Source organism: Melanostigma gelatinosum, assembly GCF_949748355.1.
Source record: "Melanostigma gelatinosum genome assembly, chromosome: 3".
NCBI lineage: Eukaryota > Metazoa > Chordata > Actinopteri > Perciformes > Zoarcidae > Melanostigma > Melanostigma gelatinosum.
Genome location: NC_136636.1, coordinates 4783860 through 4803761, shown reverse-complemented (window position 1 = coordinate 4803761; position 19902 = coordinate 4783860). Strand labels below are relative to the sequence as shown.

General features: G+C 42.7%; 1 protein-coding gene across 2 annotated transcripts in view; it reads right to left on the bottom strand.

The window, feature by feature from the left end:
• Positions 1-19902, bottom strand: part of LOC306775412 (plasma membrane calcium-transporting ATPase 1-like) — an 81109-nt gene that overhangs the window by 36288 nt on the left and 24919 nt on the right. For both annotated transcript variants that reach the window (XM_079265834.1, XM_079265835.1), the window contains exons 2-6: positions 18180-18609; positions 4045-4242; positions 2978-3235; positions 2483-2608; positions 1330-1455 (exon numbers count right to left, since the gene is read on the bottom strand). In XM_079265834.1, the coding sequence (XP_079121960.1) occupies positions 1330-1455; positions 2483-2608; positions 2978-3235; positions 4045-4242; positions 18180-18375 (904 nt within the window). In that variant the 5' untranslated portion in view covers positions 18376-18609. The remainder of the gene's footprint in view (positions 1-1329; positions 1456-2482; positions 2609-2977; positions 3236-4044; positions 4243-18179; positions 18610-19902) is intronic.

Genomic DNA, 19902 nt, shown 5'->3' with positions numbered 1-19902 from the left:
AACTGCTCTGTGACAGTACGAGGATCGTCTGGACTTTTTGAAGGGTTCCACTTCAAAAATCCACTGTATGTAAACAGGGGAGGTACGTTTTGCAGTTTTAACCAACATTACATCACTGTCAGATCAATACCTCAGTGTAGTGGCCATAAACCTCAGTGTGGTGGCCATTAACTACCATGAATAAATGAGACCAGGACGGAGTGACCAACCAAACTGATTTGTAGTATTTTGGAGGATTGTTTTGTCTTTAAGGTCAATTCATTTGCAACTGGACAGTAAAAATCTAAATTGATTACAAATAAATATACCCATCGAGCAATTATTCAGTTTCCAATAATAACAATGGAAGTTTAACCATTAAACATATTAGTACATTAAAACAATAAGTCATTGATTTGCAGCCTCATTTCTTTTCCAGTGACTGAAACAACAGAATCACTGTCAGATTCCAGCCGCTCCAGCTAGCTCGCTAGCTAACGTTAGCTCCCCTGACTTACTTGAAAACTCTCATTTAAACAACAAATGAATTAAATGAGAATTGAATGGTCACATAGATATTGAGGCTAAAGCTACAGGTCCTGGTGGGGAACAGCTATTTATCCCTGGTGTTATCATAGCATAGATGTTTCTCTCAGGCACAGCCTTGATCACAGCTGTAGGTGGTAAGCTCGTTAGCCAGTCATGCTAACCGTTAGCAGCTTACGTTAATGACCAATGACGCCACACTACAAACTCTTTGGATGTAGAGTGTATCACGTACTACAAACCCCATTCACACCACTTCAACATGTGGAGAAATCCAAACTCTGACCGGCCTGCTGTGCCTTGTTATGGTTGCTGAGCTGTGATTGGACAATCACTGTTTAGGGGAGGGGTTTAGTGAACGGTCAATTAAAAAGGTGCTGTTGTACACATCCCTTTTGGTACTTAAATCTTATGTCAGTTGTGTTTCGTTGTTGTTCATCAGATATGACCACTACCGGTGAACTCATCCGTGGTCTCATTTATTCACTTTAGTGATCAATAACTTATGAATCTATAGTTGGACCCTTCAAACAGCTCTGCTGTTATCAGCTCGGACTGGATGAATTCTACCTGTTGACAGAGTTGTTCTAGTGCGACAGGAGAAACTTCAAATCAACACCAGCTGATAAAAAAAACGTGCAAATATTTCCAATCTGCACTGTTCAAACAGGAGAGTAGAAATATTCAGAAGCGGACACGATGAGAGTTGCCTTTCTTTTCTCCACACACTTCACACACTGAGTGGACTCGCATGACCGTCAACACTTCAACGACGAGCGGGATCGGCTTTGTCTCGTGTCTTACTTTTCTTGACCTTCTTCTCTTCGTCGTGGTCGCCGGCGCCCAGCAGAGTGAAGATGATGCCGGTTTGAGAGTTGAGGCCGACGGCTGACACCACCATCCGGCCTGATCCCTCCATCACATGGGTCCCTGAGGAGAGATTCAAGAGACGCGAGTCACAGCTGGAGCTTGTTTTTTATTTTTACTGTCACTGTGACAGTTTAGGTGCATAATCTTTTATCCAGCTGCATATTTAAATACTTAAAAAGGGGGTCTTTTTAAGTGTTTAAATATGCAGCTGGATAAAAGATTATACACCTCAACCTTTTTGTTGGACTTTAGCAATGCAATTTGCTGATATTATCAATTTGGAGTGGAGTACTCACTACTCTGAGTTGCAATAACTTGTCTAAAATGTGCTACACAAATTACACTTATCCTCACAGCTGGTCCGCTTTGATATGATATGGATATACAGCATATATATATATATATATATATATATATATATATATATATATATATATATATATATACACACATACACACACACTAGGGGTGGGGGGGAAAATCGATACAGCATAGTATCGCGATATTTTGCGTGGCGATATTATATCGATACACGGATGCCAAGTATCGATATTTTATGATATAAACTATTCAAAATAAATAAAATAAAAAATCAATTGCTTTTTCAGTCCACTAGATGGCGCTGAGTTGTTTTCTGGTGAGGTCAGCAGAGGTGCCGGGTCTGCATGCGTGATTGGTAGGAAGTTGGTCGAAACTCAGAAACTCAGAAAGAACTCAGATAAAACATGTTGTTGACACAGTTTTCCTTTGGGGACATAATTTGAAGTTGAAAAAGGTAATAAAACACAATATATGTACTCAGAATATCGCAGTATCGTGATAATATCGCAGTATCGTGAAAGTATCGAAGTATCGTGATGATATCGTATTGTGACCCAAGTATCGCGATATCGTATCGCGAGATCTCTGGCGATTCCCACCCCTAATATATACACAGCATTAGTGATGAGATCTGATTCCACATCCTACTTCAGAGGCAAGAATCAAACAGTCGGTGAAAGTGTTTGTTTAAGGGTCGTGAATATCAGCAGAATCCACGGAGAATCCTCAGTGATGGTCCGTGTCATGAGACTGAGCAGGCACTCACCGGACAGCAGCATGGGGTCCTTCTCCAGAGACTTTCGGACTTGATCGGACTCTCCGGTGAGAGAGCTCTCGTCAATCTTCAGGTCGTTGCCTTGGATCAGGATCCCGTCAGCAGGCAGCAAGTCTCCTGCAGGCACAGAGTTCAAGAGGGTGCATTTCATTCATTTATCCAAACAGCTGCAGTTTAAACACATTCTGGCTCTTTGCTGCAGTGCTCTCATACGCTGATGAAGGCTGAGCACCAAAACGTGACATTAAACACAAACTGCCGAGTACATACGGTTTAGCTTCTTCTGTTAATGCTTAAAACAGACTGGTATTGTTATAAAAACAGTCAGAAGAGGATTATAGATCCATTTTGGATATTGGTAAAACTTACAAGACGAAAAAATCAATGTAGCAACAATCAGAATTAACATTAAACAGGCGGAAAATGACCCTCCGGTTATTGACATCACAGGTTTGATGTTTCCGTCTGGCGTCTGTGGTCTCGTACCGTATTTGATCTGAGCGATGTCTCCCACCACGAGCTCGGCCACGGGGATCTGGATGACCTGGCCTTTGCGAATGACGGAGAACCGCTGCTCTTGCTCGATGCGACTCTGCAGCCCGCGGAACTGCTTCTCCTTGGACCAGTCGTTGAAGGCCGTCACCAGAACGACGATGATGACCGAGAACAGGATGGCGGCGCCCTCGATCCAACCGGCCTGGGACTCGCCCTCGTCCTCCACGCCACCTGCAACCTCGCCGCATGCTGCGAGAGGACGAGGGCGAGTTGAATATTTGGCTTTCATCAGATAAATATGTGCTCAGTCCAAATGGACTGCGCAGCTTTGTCAAACTAGAGCTGTGCAACTGATAACTTCCAATAGTTTTAGAGAATAATAGTTTCAGAAAACAAACACACGGCACAAACGCTTTCATGTAATATCACATTTTTCTACTTTTTTTTTCTTGTATATTCAAGTTTATGCTAATTATTACCATTTGTTGATAAAAGACAAACCAATCATCTTATCATTTTTTGCTGGTTCTTAAACATGGCAAATTATATTACTGATAGGTAAAGAGAAAAAGTAAATAAATATTAATAAATAATGAATATATATACATACATACATACACACATATATATATATATACATATATACATATATATATATACATATATACATATATATATATATACACACATATATATATACATATATACATATACATATATATATATACATATATACATATATATATATATACACACATATATATATACATATATACATATACATATATATATATACATATATATATATACATCTATACATATATATATACATATACATATATATATACATATATATATATACACACACACACACACACACACATACATAAAATATAAAATAACAATAATAGATTACAATAAATTATATTCCCTCAACATGAAGGTCTAATTCGTTTTAAATATGAGCATATAAACATCCCCCAGGTTACAAATTGACCCAAACTAAAATACATGATAGTATCTTCTCCGTCTTTCAGTTCAGACGTGACTGTACCGACCTTCACTGTTGCCCCCTGGTGGATGGTAGAAGGACAGGCCCAGCGAGATGATGGCAGCGATTTCCAGAATAATGAGCGTGACGTCCTGCAGAGCCTCCCACACCAGCGCAAGGAACGTCTTGGCCTTCTTGGGGGGGATGAAGTTCTGGCCGTACGCCGTGTGACGTTTCTCCAAATCGACGGGGTTTCCAGACAGACCTGCAGACACGACCGCGAGACATCAATCATCACATCGATACGGCGAAATAACGAGAGCGTGTCTTTGCTTTGTAAACAACAAAAAGGTAGAAACGCATTTATAACAAGTCACACACGTAATGCTCTTTTCAAAGGAACATCCAAGTCCTTCTGAGTAAAATAAATAATTCTGCACAGCTGACGGTGTTGAAGTAAATATTGAACACAAGACAAAACACGACACAAGGATTCGATTTCTGGCTCAAAACTGAATCCTGAAAGTAAAAGACTTCATTGTGTGTTCCATAAACAGTAGTTCTGCAACATGACCTACTTTTGTTGCCATGAAAGACTGCAGTATTTCCATATGCAGTATTTATTTGGGCGAATCCTCAACACACATTTGTTCCCCCCCAAAGAAATGATGCATTGTCTTATTCATTGTTTCCTCCCGTCTGTCTGGAGATCCAGTTAAAAAAAACATGCACCAAAAGGTCAGGCAAATGGTGCGTTCAGGTGCAGCCACACGGATGGTAAAAATGAGCATCACTGATTCCTGCATGTTGTATCCAGCAGTGGTTCCCAGTTTATGATCAGTTCAACCAGTGTAAAGGTCATTTGATTGGTTGATCATTTTTGAAGGCGTGAAAAGTTAAAGACTTAAATTCACAAGAAAACCCCATAACTCTAGCTTTATGTTTTCTGTTAATTATCCTGCGAGCCGTCAGGGTTTCTTATAGATCGTTTAACGCATGTTTGTAAATCAATAGTTGAGACAAATTGAAAAAAACGAATTAATACAATAAAATTTATGAACATAAAAAATGAATGAATAAATCAAATAAAAACAAACAATAAAAATGGAATAAGTAGGTTTAAATAAATGAAATGGAGTTCAGTATTCTTTCCTGTAAACCTCTTTAAATCACATGAAGTCACAGGATTTCTAAAACCAATTAATGAGAAATGTGTCTGAGGTTTCTCCTCCCGTCCCTCTGCAGACACATCTTTTACAATCTGCTGCTCTCTGAAGACCAAACAATATCTGCGAGTTATTGATTCCAGAGCTGTGACTGTCATTTTCCAGCAGTGACTCATGTCTGACTGCTCGTTCATTCTCCTTATAAAGACAATAACAACACAGAGATCTCTCCGTCCACCCGGATGCTCACAAAGGCAGCAGAGCCGGAGCTCGGTTGGTTTTATTTATTTATTTATTTTATTGAAACTGGGTGAAAATACAACCTGAAAACATCATTTGCTGTTTGTTTATCATCAATTAATACATATAAATATAAATAACACAACAGGTCGTGTTTAGGGTTTTCTCGTCACCACAGGACCTCGTTCACGTTAAATTCAGCACACAGTGTTTGTCTGCAGATACTTCTGGGAGCGCAGGGACGTGTCCGGATGAGAACTAGTTTCACGGATTCTTTTTTTAATTTATTTTAATGAATCTGGGTGTTTTTCAGTAACTTCCTCTGCACGGCTGTGTGGGCAGCAACATGGCTGCTGTGGATTCTTGGTGGAGTTGGGAGATGTGCAGTGGAACGTGATCTGAATGTCAACAGACCGCACCGCCAGAAACGTCTCCTGAAGGAGAAAGTCAGCATGAACAAGTCTCCGCCTCCATGTGTTTTAATAACGGCCTCGTATTCCTGCCTTCTCCAATGATTCTCTCCTCTTCCTCAATAATCGGACTCTCTTTTTTCTTTGGACGCAGTAATCAGGTAAATATACTAGATGATGGCTTCTGGCTTAGCAGAAGTGATGTGAAAGGACATGAGGGGAAGTGAGATGAATTAACGGGGGGGGGGGGGGGGGTTAGGAGAAAGAGGTGATGTGAAAAGAGAGGAAGCAAGATGAGAAGAGAATAGCTTAAATGAGATGGCTCGAGGTGAGAGGAGATTATGAGATGAGATTTAATGATGCCAGGTGAAAGGAGATGAGGTGATGAAGATGAGATGGGATGTGAGCTGAGATAAGGTGAATTAGGATGAGGACAAGAGTGACATTAAATGAGATTAGGTGAGGCCATTTGAGGCAAGATTAAATTAGGTGAGAGGAGTTAAAACGAGACGCGGTGACGAGGGTTTAAATGAGGCGATGTGAGAGGAGATGAGATTAACTGGGATGAGATGAGAGAAGATGACGAGGCAAAATGGACAAAAAAGGGTGAGATGAGAAGAAGAGATTGTGCATGATATGAGGGGGAATGAAATAACACGAGAAGAAAAGGAGGTGAGATGAGGTTGAAGAGGTTCTGGGTGAAAATGAGACGAAGTGAGATGATGTAAGAACAGATGAGATGAGGGGTGAGGATGTGATAATAGGTGAGATACAATGAGAGGAGAGGAGGGAGATAGCGAGAGAGAGAGATGTGAGATGAGGTGAAATGAGGAGCAGTGAGGAGGTGAAGTGATGGTAGATGTGAGATGAAAGGAAGTGAGTTGAGGATAATTAAATGAGGAGGCAATCTTTGGCGACATCATGTAATTTGATATGAGAGATGCAAATTAAACTCTTCAGTATTTACTCAGCACGCCATCACAGACGAGTGTACCTGAACAAACTTATGTGTAAAAGCAGCAGCGCGGCTTCCCGACACGTCTGAGTATCTCCGCGGTTTACAGCAGAAGCAGAAACATCAGAAGCTGGAGCAACAAACTGATTTTAAAAATACACACCCGTTGTCAAAGTCATCAGCGGCTATCTTTCATCGCGCTGTGGTTTCGTTCAAAGTTGGGTTTGATCATTTTAAAGCCTGTGATTGATGCTGAAAGCTGCTGTCAAACTAAAATAAAGGACAAAAACAGAAGCACAGAGCACCTTTACAGGCGGTTTGATCGATACAAGTCTGGCTGTTTTTTTCCATTCTGGTGTATTGCTGAGATTGTGGCGGCGGGTTTCATCTGGCGGCGGCTCGTTGTGTTTGTGAACGTCCCCGTGGAGATGCAGATTAAAGCTCTGCGATGATGTTCCAGCAGCAGCGGAGCAGTCAGCTGCACACTCGCCTGTCACAGACGTTTATGAAACTCAGCTTCCAGCAGAAATGAACTTCATTGGTCCAAAACGAGATCTCTTCCAATCCACGGCTTCATCTTTTTACCCACACGACGCTCTCATATTCATTCTCCCTCTGACTGATGACACTACAGCAGCAGGGATTAATGTCTCTCATTGTTCTGAGTGCTTGATGTCCACTACAAAAGACAGAGGAGCGATTTCTCCCCCTCTCTCCTCCATGTTGTCAGGACCGCTTCCAGTTAGCTTCATCATCTCTGCAGTTCAGCCATCAGTTCAGTCCTTCTATCATCCTCCAGTGTATTATTCTGTCACAGCTGGACCAACAGTCGCTGCTGTGAGGTCGATGTCTTCAGCTTCAGCGTCGACTGAATCTGATCAATTTCAAGAGCCAAAAGCGAGAGTGTCACCCGTTAAGATGTGCTCAGTTAGAACACAGAGCAAAGGTCGGAGGCAGTGCAATGGAGTGAAGACGAAGACGCAACCTTTCAAGATGAAAATGATTCAACTTTGGCCCAAAAAAAGGCTTTATGGTTCCAAATCAGACAGAAAAAAAAGAGTTTCTTGGGAGTTCTGGGATCAGTCAAAGTCATAAAAAATGACATATAAATACAATCAGAAACTACAAATATAGAAATTGTACATACAATTTGGATTTATGAGGTTCAAAATCAAATTCATCAAATTAAATCTGCACAGAAGTCGTCCTCTCAGCTGGTCCACCCCGTTACTGTGTGAACACAGTTCACCAACAGTCACTTGGGTTATTGTATATTTATTTCCATATACGTAACAGTCTATAATTTGTTCTGACACAAACATCCGACCCAACACAATTATTCTGGTAACGGTTCCTCTAAATAAAATGCTCCTTTTTCCTCGTCTCGTGTCATTTCCTCCGACGTTTTCTTTGGTCTTCCTGGAATCGAAAGCCCTTTCCGCTCTGTTTAAAAATGCATGAAGATAAGTGGCGTAATAGCATGCAATGGTGTGCGGTGACACATAAGTCACGCACATTTATACACACACACACACACACACAAACACACCACATATCTTTGAGCCTTCGAGCATCACAGTTTCAAACAAATATGTCCCTGGTGATCTTTGAAAAAACAATTACAGCCGTAATGAACGGAGTTCCAAAATCCCCAAAGACTCTTTTTTACCATCCGCATGTGAAAGTATTCTGTCCTCTGCGCCATAAATAACATTTATTACCAGTTGCAACTGTATTTCCTCTTTATATAGCTAGCAATGACATATACGCTGGTCCTTTATGTAAAACACCAGCCAAATATAACATTATTTTGGAGTAAAATATTAAATATTGGAAAGGTTTTCAGACAAATGGATGTTCAGCTTTGACTCTAATGTATTGTTAATACACAAACTGGGGCTATTATACACCAACGAACGAAGTAAATAGATGATACACACACACGTTCCAGATTATAAATTCATACTGTGAGATTATTACAGCTCTGCAGTCGTCCTGAAGTCCATCAAAGATCTTAAAACATTTTACAGCAGAACCACATTTCCTCTGGATTATCAAAATAAATGAAAGTCTCGGCTGCAGGATTATTACAGCGAGTTCTCACTGTTTTTGTCGGCTCATCTGCAGCCTGCTGTCAGACTGTTGCTTTTCTCACAGTATTTATTAGTTATGGAATAAATGCAGCCAGACGATATAGTCAACATGCAGACACTATGATGGAAACATGTTTTTTCTACTGTACACGTCGCCTTAGCTGTACAAATAAAAACGGTTTTCTGTGATATAACCACCGACATGAATCTCCTAAAATGCGCAACATCATCGGCCTTTGAAAGTAAACAGACATGAGCCATTACTGCTCTAGGAACCATCTAGATCAGGCATGGGCAAACTACTGCCCGTTGGGCCTTATAATCCGACCACAACAGTCTGCTAACAGCTGGGAGAGGCTCGGTCGCTCCAGTAACATCACATAAAAGAACAGAACAGAGCGATGCAGGATGAACAAAGACAGACCGGAGATGCACCGATAGAGTTTGACACATCTGCAACGCTGATTACCGTAATATGCGTGGTATTTGTTATAAATGTACGTTGGTGCAAAGAGGGTAATAACAAGCTGTACTTGGAGGGGCTTAGGACCCAGGGGAATGTAGGCGAATGAAACAGGAAGAAACGGAAGACACGCCACGCCAACAGCTGTCACGCCACGCCAACAGCTGTTCACCGCTCGTCACCATCCTGCCGTTTTCAGTGGCCTTTGCTTTATGCAGCAGAGTTATTCACGCTCCTTTCCAGCATTTACGGCACTTTGTTCAGCTGTGCAGGAAAAACACCGACCAATGCGTTGTAAATCACGTCACGTGATGCAGTTTAACCAATAAAATAAGGGTATTCTGATACGTTTCCTGACTCCAGTGAGATGTGCCCACACCGTGACACAAGGGGGAGAGACAAGGAAAGACTTTACAGAGCAGAGCTCTGATGATGTTACCAGTTAAATATTTGTATGATCCCTTCAAAGAATCAAACTGCTGAAAAGACCTTTACACTAAAAACTCTGTGTCAAAAATGACTGCTTAAATAAGTAAGTGCATGATAAAATATGCATTCATGCAATAAAAAAGTACCGTGTAAGATCCCAGTTAACTGATGAACACCTCAGATCTGTTCTGAGAATTGCCACAACCAAACTGACACCAAACGATGACGCACTGGTTAAAAAGGGTGACCAACAGCACTGTTCCCACTGAAATTAAATGCAAGTTACTTTTTAGGTCATGCCTTTTACTTGTAATTTATATTAGTTCTGAGAATTGCCACAACCAAAACTGACACTAAACGTTGACGCACTGGTTAAAAAGGGTGACCAACAGCACTGTTCCCACTGAAATTAAATGCAAGTTACTTTTTAGGTCATGGCTTTTACTTGTAATTTATATTAGTTCATACAAACACTCCATTCATCTGCTACTGGCCCGGCCCGTCTGTCAAATTTTAAAACTCAATGTGGCCCCACGAGCCAAAAAGTTTGCCCACCCCTGATCTGGGTGGCTCTGGCTGAAGAAGAGTGACCAGTGGGGCCAGCAGAACGTCTCTGGGACACAGAACAAGGCCTGAATAACCTCCGTCAGGTCTGTTGCAAGACCTGAAACACTCAATGACTCCAGGGCACCAGAAGATGTATTTAAGAACCAGATTACCTCAACTCCACCTGCTGCTGTAGGCAACATCTTGGATCAACTGTAAAGTTACTGCCCAGCTTTAGAGAAGCTCTCGTTTGGATGAAAGCGTTGAGAATAACTGTACAGAAAAGGCCAATATTCTCCCCGATGGTCTCATATAGAGGCATCAGTATCACATTGAGACCAGTTTAAAAAGTTCCTTGTAGTAACTTTAAAATTCTTAATAATAAAATGCAGTGAGATTTGTATTGGAAGCGGCAGAAAGGTTAAACATTAGATTGAACAGCAGAGTTTAATTCACAGGCCAACACAGCGGGTGGAGAATGATGGCGGTTGTTGTTCCATCTTCAGTATCTCACATCCTCTGCTGCAGAAGGACGTAACGAATGAGCTTCATAAATCCTCAGGCAAATAAAACTGAAACCATTTACACAACAAATCTACATCTATTTCAGATTTGTATTTCTCCGGCTCTGTAGTCGACTGGCGTACCCCGCCTCTCGTCCCAACGTCAGCTGGGAGTGGCCCTCAAGGAGCAGTGGGTCTAGCTAATGGATGGGGCAAAACATCGGGCATGTCAGCGACGGGGACACTCCGGTAGGGCTGGGCGATAAATCGATTTAATCGATTAATTCGAATGTGTGCTTTAAGGCGATGTGTTTTATTGAAAATCGAGAAAATCGCCCCCACCCCTTTTTCCCGTAGTAGAGTGCGCGCGCATTGTTTACAAACTAAAACAATGGCGGCCAGCAGCTTCACTGCTGCCGCCGCCACCTCACAAAAACAACCCAGCATTTTGGAGACATTCACCAACTGTACTCCGCATGAGAAGAAGAGTGCCCGGTGGAAAGCCATCACGGATGCAGTCGCGATGTATATCGCAAAAGATATGGTGCCCATATACACCGTGGAAAAGCCGGGGTTTATTCACCGTCTCAAAGCTTTGGACCCCAGGTACGTGCTACCAAGCCGTAAACATTTTTCTGACGTTGCCTTGCCTCGGCTGTACAATAGTACACGCCAAAGGATCTCTGCGGAGCTGGAGGGGATGTCATTCTACTCCGCAACAACTGACCTGTGGTCCAGCAGGTTGACCCAGACACCGATCCACTTGACTGGTGGAAGCGTCACCAACTTAACTTTCCAAGGCTAAGTACTTTAGCAAAGAAATACCTCTCTGTGCCAGCTACAAGTGCCCCCTCTGAGAGGCTTTTCAGTGTGTGGGGGGGGGCATTGTTACATGCCACCGTGCATGCCTGAAGCCAGAGGTAGTAGACAGGCTTGTCTTCCTGGCAAAAAATATTTAGAAAAAACATGCACTACTGTTTAATACTGTTGGTTATGTTGTGAATGCACTTGATTTTGTTTACATGCACTTATTTACTGTGCAAAATATGTTATGTTGATGTTAGATCAGATGTTGCACTTTTGAAAATGTGAATGTTAAAGGGTCATATACATTTTATTTCATGCTGTGTTTGTATCAGTGTATTCAGTTAGAAAAGCTTACTGTAAAAAGTTACATTTGCACAGTTGTTTACAATGGAAGGCTACTATTTAATGCCATTTAATGTTATGTTTAATTTAATTTTATATTTAAATGATTCAGGCAAACAAAAGAGTGACCAAATACTTTTTGTATACTACAGGCACCTTTCTACAATGTTCAGGTTTTGTTTGCACTTTATTTTTATCAACCTACTTGGGAAAATCATCACAAAATAAAAGAAAAAATTGTTTTCAACAGCTTCTGTCATCTGCAAAAAATTTTGGGGGAAAAAAATCGATTTAAATCGTGAATCGGATTTTTTGTAAAAAAATCGGAGATTTTTTTTTTAGGCCATATCGCCCAGCCCTACACTCCGGTGTAGAAAACAAAGGATTTCTAAATCTGGTTAAAATGCTTGAGCCACGCTACGAAATCCACTCACGCACTCACTTCAGTGTGAAGCTGTTCCAGACCTCTATGAGAAGGAAAAGACTGCAGAGACTGCTTTCACCACGGCGGAGTGATTCTTAGTCCGGTGCTGTAGACACGCCCCCTCTGAGAGAGTCACACAGCCACACACCTGGGGCAGGTGCTGTAGACACGCCCCCTCTGAGAGAGTCACACAGCCACACACCTGGGGCAGGTGCTGTAGACACGCCCCCTCTGAGAGAGTCACACAGACACACACCTGGGGCAGGTGCTGTAGACACGCCCCCTCTGAGAGAGTCACACAGCCACACACCTGGGGCAGGTGCTGTAGACACGCCCCCTCTGAGAGAGTCACACAGACACACACCTGGTTCAGGTGCTGACAGAAGTATCAGAGTGAAGCTAGACAGGCCCAATAATATTCCAGTCACCACAGAAAGGTCGACCCTCTCCCCAGACAATGGAGATATTCTCATCTTTTTGAAAATAATGTCACAGTAATGGTAAACATTGTTGTGTATTTGAATGGCATAACCTGACAGGAAGTAAACATAGACCCAAGGTGTTGCTGAGCAGTTCGGTTCAGTGTAAACAGTGGAAGCTAGCTCACTGGCTGTTTCTTTCTTTCAATATTGATGAAAGGACGAGGACATCAACATACCTCATGTTGCACTTAAACTTAACAGAATTCTTGAATGTATTATTTTTATTTATTTCATTTTGTTTCAAATTGGACATCTTCAATATTTTTGTTTTCATGTAAGACTATAGGCCAAAGTTCTTTGCTTTAAGTGTTCTTGAAGTTCTTTAATTAACAAATGGAAAGCAACGTTATATTTGTCTCCTCCCCTTTTCTTTGTTGATCCGAAAAATGATCCGAACCGTGACTCCTGAACCGTGATCCGAACCAAACCGTGAGGTTTGTGATCCGTGACACCCCTAATAATAGCTAATTTTAGTTCACTGTAAGAGACGTGACAGAGCGAGAGAAAAGAAGAGAGACGTGAAGATCGTTGCATGTCTTGGTGTCTTGCGCCCTCTTGCTGATCACTAAGAGGAGCTTTCTACTTGAACTGGCAGACATGGATGACCTGAGGCTGTGTGTGTGTGTGTGTGTGTGTGTGTGTGTGTGTGTGTGTGTGTGTGTGTGTATATATATATACATTTATGAACTGGTTGACAGCTCTGACTGATGATTTACTCAGTAAATCTCTTGGTCGCTGTTCTCAAAGAACATTAAAGGGATCTTTATTGTGTAAAAGAAACTATCAGTTATAATTGTGCTACATCACTAAACTCCTGTTGTGGTCTCTTGTTAGTTACACAGTGTGACGACTTTCTTTAACCGGTGTTTTGTCGTCTTCGCTGTTCATTGACCGAGCAGAGACATGAAGGAGGAAGCTCACGGCGGACCAAACTGACTGATCACACTTCTTATTGGCTCTGTGTCGTTACATTTGGTTCTGAAACAACAAGTTAATGAATCCATTAACCTGCTCCTGTTTTATGATGCAGGACGAACACAGCAGGAGCGTGCAGGAGCTGCTGATGAGCATCAAGTATTTATACAAGGTAATGGTGCTAATGCTAATGCTAAATGGACCTGCATTTGTGTCGCGCCTTTTATACTCTTCCGTCCACTCAAAGCACGGTGCACTACATGTCAACATTCACCCACTCATGTTAGAAAGCTAAGCTAACTAGCAGCCACTTTCTCCCCAATGTTGAGTATTGTAAATGAAAGCCAACGGACATTTGATCCGGGGCCAGTAGAGGTGCAGTGTGAACTGTAGAGCACTGTTCAGTTGATAATGTGTGTTTGAAAAGGGTCTAAGGAAAGATTCCTGGGCTGAGATTATGGAGTGGTACAAGCAGATATGTGGGGACAATAGGGGGGAGAAATTATTGTCTCAATGGTCTGAGGATGAACAGAAGGACGTTCTCCTGTCTGCATTACAGGTCAAAGACAGAGGAAGCACAACAGCCTGAATTGTATCCGTTTTTCTCTCAAAACTGTACCGTAAACGAGCAAAATAATATTGACTTCAGCTGTTTAAGCTTCGTGTTTCTATAGAATACCATGAAAAATGCTTTTCATGGTCGTAGAGAGAGACATACAGAGACAGACAGACAGACAGACAGACAGAGAGATGTAAGCCACAAACTGCTGTTTCTACACACCTCAGTCTGCTGATTTCGACAGGAAATCGTTCATAAGTTCAAAATATAACTCGCGCTGCGATTGTGCTACGTTCTTACGCGAGTGCTCCGATTAATAAATGCATTTTGTCGATTTTGAAACCGTAGCATTATGTTGTTATTTAGCCTTTCTGAGGCTGTTGAAAGGTTAAATCAATTCATTTTATTTGAGGTTAAAAATTGCCCCCTCACAATTTCATCCTGGTTGTTGGACTAAAAGAGTGTCCTGTTACGTTACGCAATACTCATACATCAGTATTATATGCAGTCTGTTTCCATACATCTGCCCCCAAAATATCTATACATGAGAGAACGGTCACAACACATCCACACTGAGCTTAAAATCTGCATAAAAGTGAAGATCTGATGATCAGCTGATGACAGCTTGGATCCATTTTTAGCTCTCAGGCCCAGGTGTTTGTCTGAGGATACAAACACCTTCACATGAGGGAATAAAAGTGACATGACAGAGACAAAAAGAAACCGTCTCATGTCTTCTTCTCACCTGAGCAGTGACAGAACACGCTGCTGATCGTTAAGCTATTATTCCTAAAATAGTGGTTTTATTTTTAGGTCTGTATGTGTCTCTTTGTGAAGAGGTCTTGCTTTAAATAAAGTTTGCGTCTGGCTGTGTGTGGCTCCCGTGTGTCCCGTCAACATGAAATACACAGATTTTATGAAATGATGAGGAGGGCGATCAATGACCTCCAAAGAGGCAGCAGAATGATTCATCAATACACATTAACCAGAGGGGGGGGGGGGGGCTGCAGCTGAGCCCTGTGCGTGTGTGCGTGTGTGTGTGTGTGTGTGTGTCAGCTTGGCGTCCAATCAGCGGCCGATTTTACAGACCGAGAGTAAAAGCAGCTGAAGAAGAGACGACTCATCATCACAGCCAGAACAGAGAGCTGATGCAGAAACACGGCTAAATATAACGTGTGAGGTCGCGAACCGCTAACAATGCTTCTGTTGCGGAGCTCATCGGGTTTGGCTAACAGTCGGCCGGCTATCAGACAGAAGAGCAAACTGTGTGAACAACTGTTGTGTTTGAGGAACGTGGGAAACACGAATCATCGCATCAGCTTCAGTTGTGGACGGACACCGACTGTGTTTACACGACCACAAGAAAGCCGATCAATGTGATGAACCAGGTAAAGGTGAGGATCAGATAACCGCCGTGGGAAACCCGGGCGCCATGCAGGTTTCACTGTAGAGCCACCATTTCATGCTGCTGCTTCACGCTGAAAGTGTTGAACTGGTTCACTATCGGGGGGCTTTTATTGTGAAGCAGTCAAAACAAGCAGGGTCATAGCTGACTGCCACTGAAGTTCACGTCAGAGGATCATCTTGAATGACCTGCTGAGAGCGAGCTGTGTGATGCAGAGCTGCAGATGACAGACTTTTTGAGACCTCCAACACATGAGCGGGGTAAACAAGTCCTTTCTACCGCGCTGTGCACAGCATGAAATCAGGCCAATTAAAAAGGCCAAAGGCCAATTATTGACTTCCTCTTATTTCATTAAAGCAACACGAGGCGATGAATCCTCTCAGCCCCCATTTTGTTTGGCTGCGCTGTAAACAGATGAACCGGTTCTTCTTCGTCTGTTGCATATTCTGACAGCGTAGCAGCTCAAACTGTCTTTGGGGCCATAGTAGTAAAACACACTTTTTTCCCAGAGCTTTCAACCGTATCATCCAGTCTTCAACAGTTGTCAAACTTAATTCACTGATTACAGGCCGTATAATACGGTTAAAAGCTCTAAAAAGCTAAACCCGAAGTTATATCGGCCTCCTGATGCTTCAATCCGCCTGTATATCCATAGCGTGATTATCTAGAACCCATTCAGCCAGTGTAACTTACATGAATCCAACACTGAACTATGAATCAGTTGCAGTTCAGCGTGGAGAATCATGAATACTAAGTTAAAGGGCCACTCCACAGATTTCACATGTCAAAGTCAGTTTACTAGTCATGGTTTGTTCTCCAGCTGTACGATGTCTTCTGTGGCTCTGGAGTAGAAAAATAAACCTGATGATGTCATAGTGACGTCATCAGGGTCCTCTGCGCTTGAGCTTTGAGACTACGAGTTTTAAAGCGAAAGCCTGCATCTCAAACTGGATGTATGGAGTTTGAGCAAAGGGCAGTATTCCAGCTGCATTGTGGGAAACGTAGGATCCAGTCAATTACGGTGTGTGTGTGTGTGTGTGTGTTGGCCTTTAACCGTACATTGATCCCACCCCCCTCCCCCCTCCATGCTGTGACAATAGAATTACACTTTCTTCATTAAAGTGAGTAATTTCTTGCGTGAAAGACGCGACTACAGCTGTCCTCTGATTACTAAATGGAGCAGAGCAATGATCTATGGAGCCATTAGGGGAACGGGCTGGAACTAATTTCAATCCTGGAATGGACCGATGGCTGCATACACACACACACACACAGACACACACACACACACACACTCTGGGATCAAAAGATGAGAGAGGGGGAGTTAAATAACAAACAGCAGTGTGTCGGCCATTTGCTGCCTCACATGAAGCTCTGACGGAAATCCAAACGGATCATCGATCTCCACAAAGTACGGAGCGTGTTTGTTTGTATTATTATGACACCGTCGCCTCCTGATGCATGTGTGTGTTAGTTTTTTACATAATCATCATTATTACTGGTGCATTTTCAGTGAACTAAGTAGTCACGTACTGTGCTCAAGTACAATCTTGAGGTATTTGTGTTTCCATTACTTTACACTTCTACTCCACAACATTTTGGGGGAAGATGTGCAATACTTTTTACTACATTTATCTGACAACTAACTTTCTGACAGCTTTAATTACAAATATACTCAACAAACAAATCAAGAAATAAACATGTATTATGTATTATAGGTTACGAGAAGACTTTATTGCTCTGTGGGGGGACAACATAAGACCTGGTTAGTAAAGGTTTCATCTATTCGAGGCTTCAGGGCAAAGAAACATTCAGTTGGGTCCTCGTTAAGAAATAAAACCAGATTTGCAGAAAGCAACAGGCAGCATGTGTTAGTCGACCAGCTGAATGGCGCGTATTGTCAAACACATTTACACATAATGGACCGACTGACACGCCATTAACTTTTTGGGCTTCTGGGCCGCCGCCTTATGCGCCTGGTTGGTGAATTAACTTTGACCAACGAACTGCCAGGATGACATTCAAATCGGCTACTCACACGACAGATGTTTCAAACCGCTGACTTCAATATCGATTAATAGAACCGTACAACGCCGCGGATCATTCGCTACCGACCAAAGAACAATGAGGTAAAAAGAAAACTTATTAGGCTGTAATTAGCCCAATTATAAATACGGCTAATTGAACTGTCTGGACTGTGCCTCTCCTCACAAATTCCTGTCACACACACACACACACACACACACACACACGCACACACACACACACACACACACACCTTTTGAACTAAAGCAGGCACGTCAGTCATCATGCGGTTTGACGGAGCTTTGATTGTAGATAGAAGGCCTGATGTGTGAGTTTTAATATCCCAGCAGTGTTTTTCGCATTAAAAGTAAATCTAAGTTGAATCGGTTGTTAACTGGTGTGATTGTTTTGTTTTTGGTGTGTTGTGACGCGTCTCACCTTCTATAGGGGATGTTTTCAGGCGGCGGCAGATGCCCTGCACGTCTCCGTGCGCTTCCTGTATCTTGGCGACGGCCTCGGAGCTCCGCAGCTCCATCAGCTCCCGCAGCTCCATCACGGTCACCCCAAAGTCCCCGTCATGGTTGCCCTCCGCGACCGAATTCCCCGGAGGGTGGTCCGCCGTGTTGTTGGCCATGTCGGTCCTCTTCACAGCAGTGTCGTTAGTGTTGGTTCTGTCGTTTTTTTATTCCTCAGAGTGTCTTTTTTGAGTCGATCTTAGCGTTAAGACTGGGCAGTCAGTTCACAGGAATTGTGGGTAGTGTAGTTCTCACAGGAGGCAGGAGATGAGCGCTGAGGTTAGCTCCTGACCCGGACGTGCATGCTCCTCTTGGGTTACCATGGAAAAAGGGGAGTAAGCATGTTCTGGTCTCTGCAGAGGAAACAGAAACAGGAAAAACAGGCGTTTATAAAGCAGATTCAGACAGGAAACGGTCTGAACATCATCGTCACAGAGATCAGCGTAAGACTCTGATTTTCACGAATTAATAGCACAGAGACTAATTGGGCCAATTAGAGGAGAGTTTCTCATCTCAGATTATTGAAGGAGTCCACTGACTCACCGAGGTCGTTAAGATGTAAACGGATTATCGCTTTGTGCCGCTCCTCTGAGACGCATTACTGGATGGTAAATATCTGCTGCTCTCCATGAACCGTCTGCTCTGAGGTTACGACTCAAATATAGAAACGAGACGGATTTCAATCTTCACAACAAACGTGGGAATTACCGGAAAATAAAACAATACATCAAGTTCAATCTGCTAAATTCAAGTTTGAAGAAGTCAGAAACCTTAATGTACACACGCATTAACGGTCACACTTACATCAAAGGTGTCAAAAAAAACAAACAAGCAAAGAATAGAATTAGAATTGAAGGAAAATGGAGGAATTTCTTTGATTGCTACGTGGAAATAAGAAGTCATTGTGTGAATATAATATAGCGAAGACTTCCGCCAAGGCCCCTTCCATGGGATGATGATGTGTATCCGCCTTGTGATTTGGATCCGCTCCAAACGTTGATGGGCCCTTTCACCAAACTACATGAAAATCAGTTCAGTAGCTTTACAGTAATCCTGCCGACAAAACTATCCGAACCGCAAATAACGTCGATAAGAAATCAGAAAGAAAACACACGAGACACCGTGATGAAGACAAAGGGTATTATAACACATGCATGAGTAGCTGGATTACTTTGTCCTGCAGGGTGAACACACTGCAGCTCTGGGAGCCAATCAGCATCAAGCAGAGGACAATAAAGGGAGAATTACATGGGGTCAGTGTGTGCGTGTGGCCAAAGTCTGGCATTCCAACCCATCACCACAGATTATGTAAGTGCACTTCAAAGGCTGTCCTCCATTTTTCACTGTTTAGCGGCGACACGCACACACACGCACACGCGCGCACACACACGCACACACACACACACACACGCGCACACACGCACACACACACACACAGTTAGAAAAGACTGCAGTTGGTGGAGTCAGGGTTTGTGGCACTGGTGACACTAGGTCAGTGGAAATGGCAAACGCTGAGCCATTCGGAGAGCAAGTACAGTGGAAAACATGAGCCGCGTAACACGGCTGGTTAGAATAATGACTTTATTTTGCCTTTCAGACCAGATATCTAAAGAACGGGCCGAAAGCTGCTCGTATAATATTTGGCA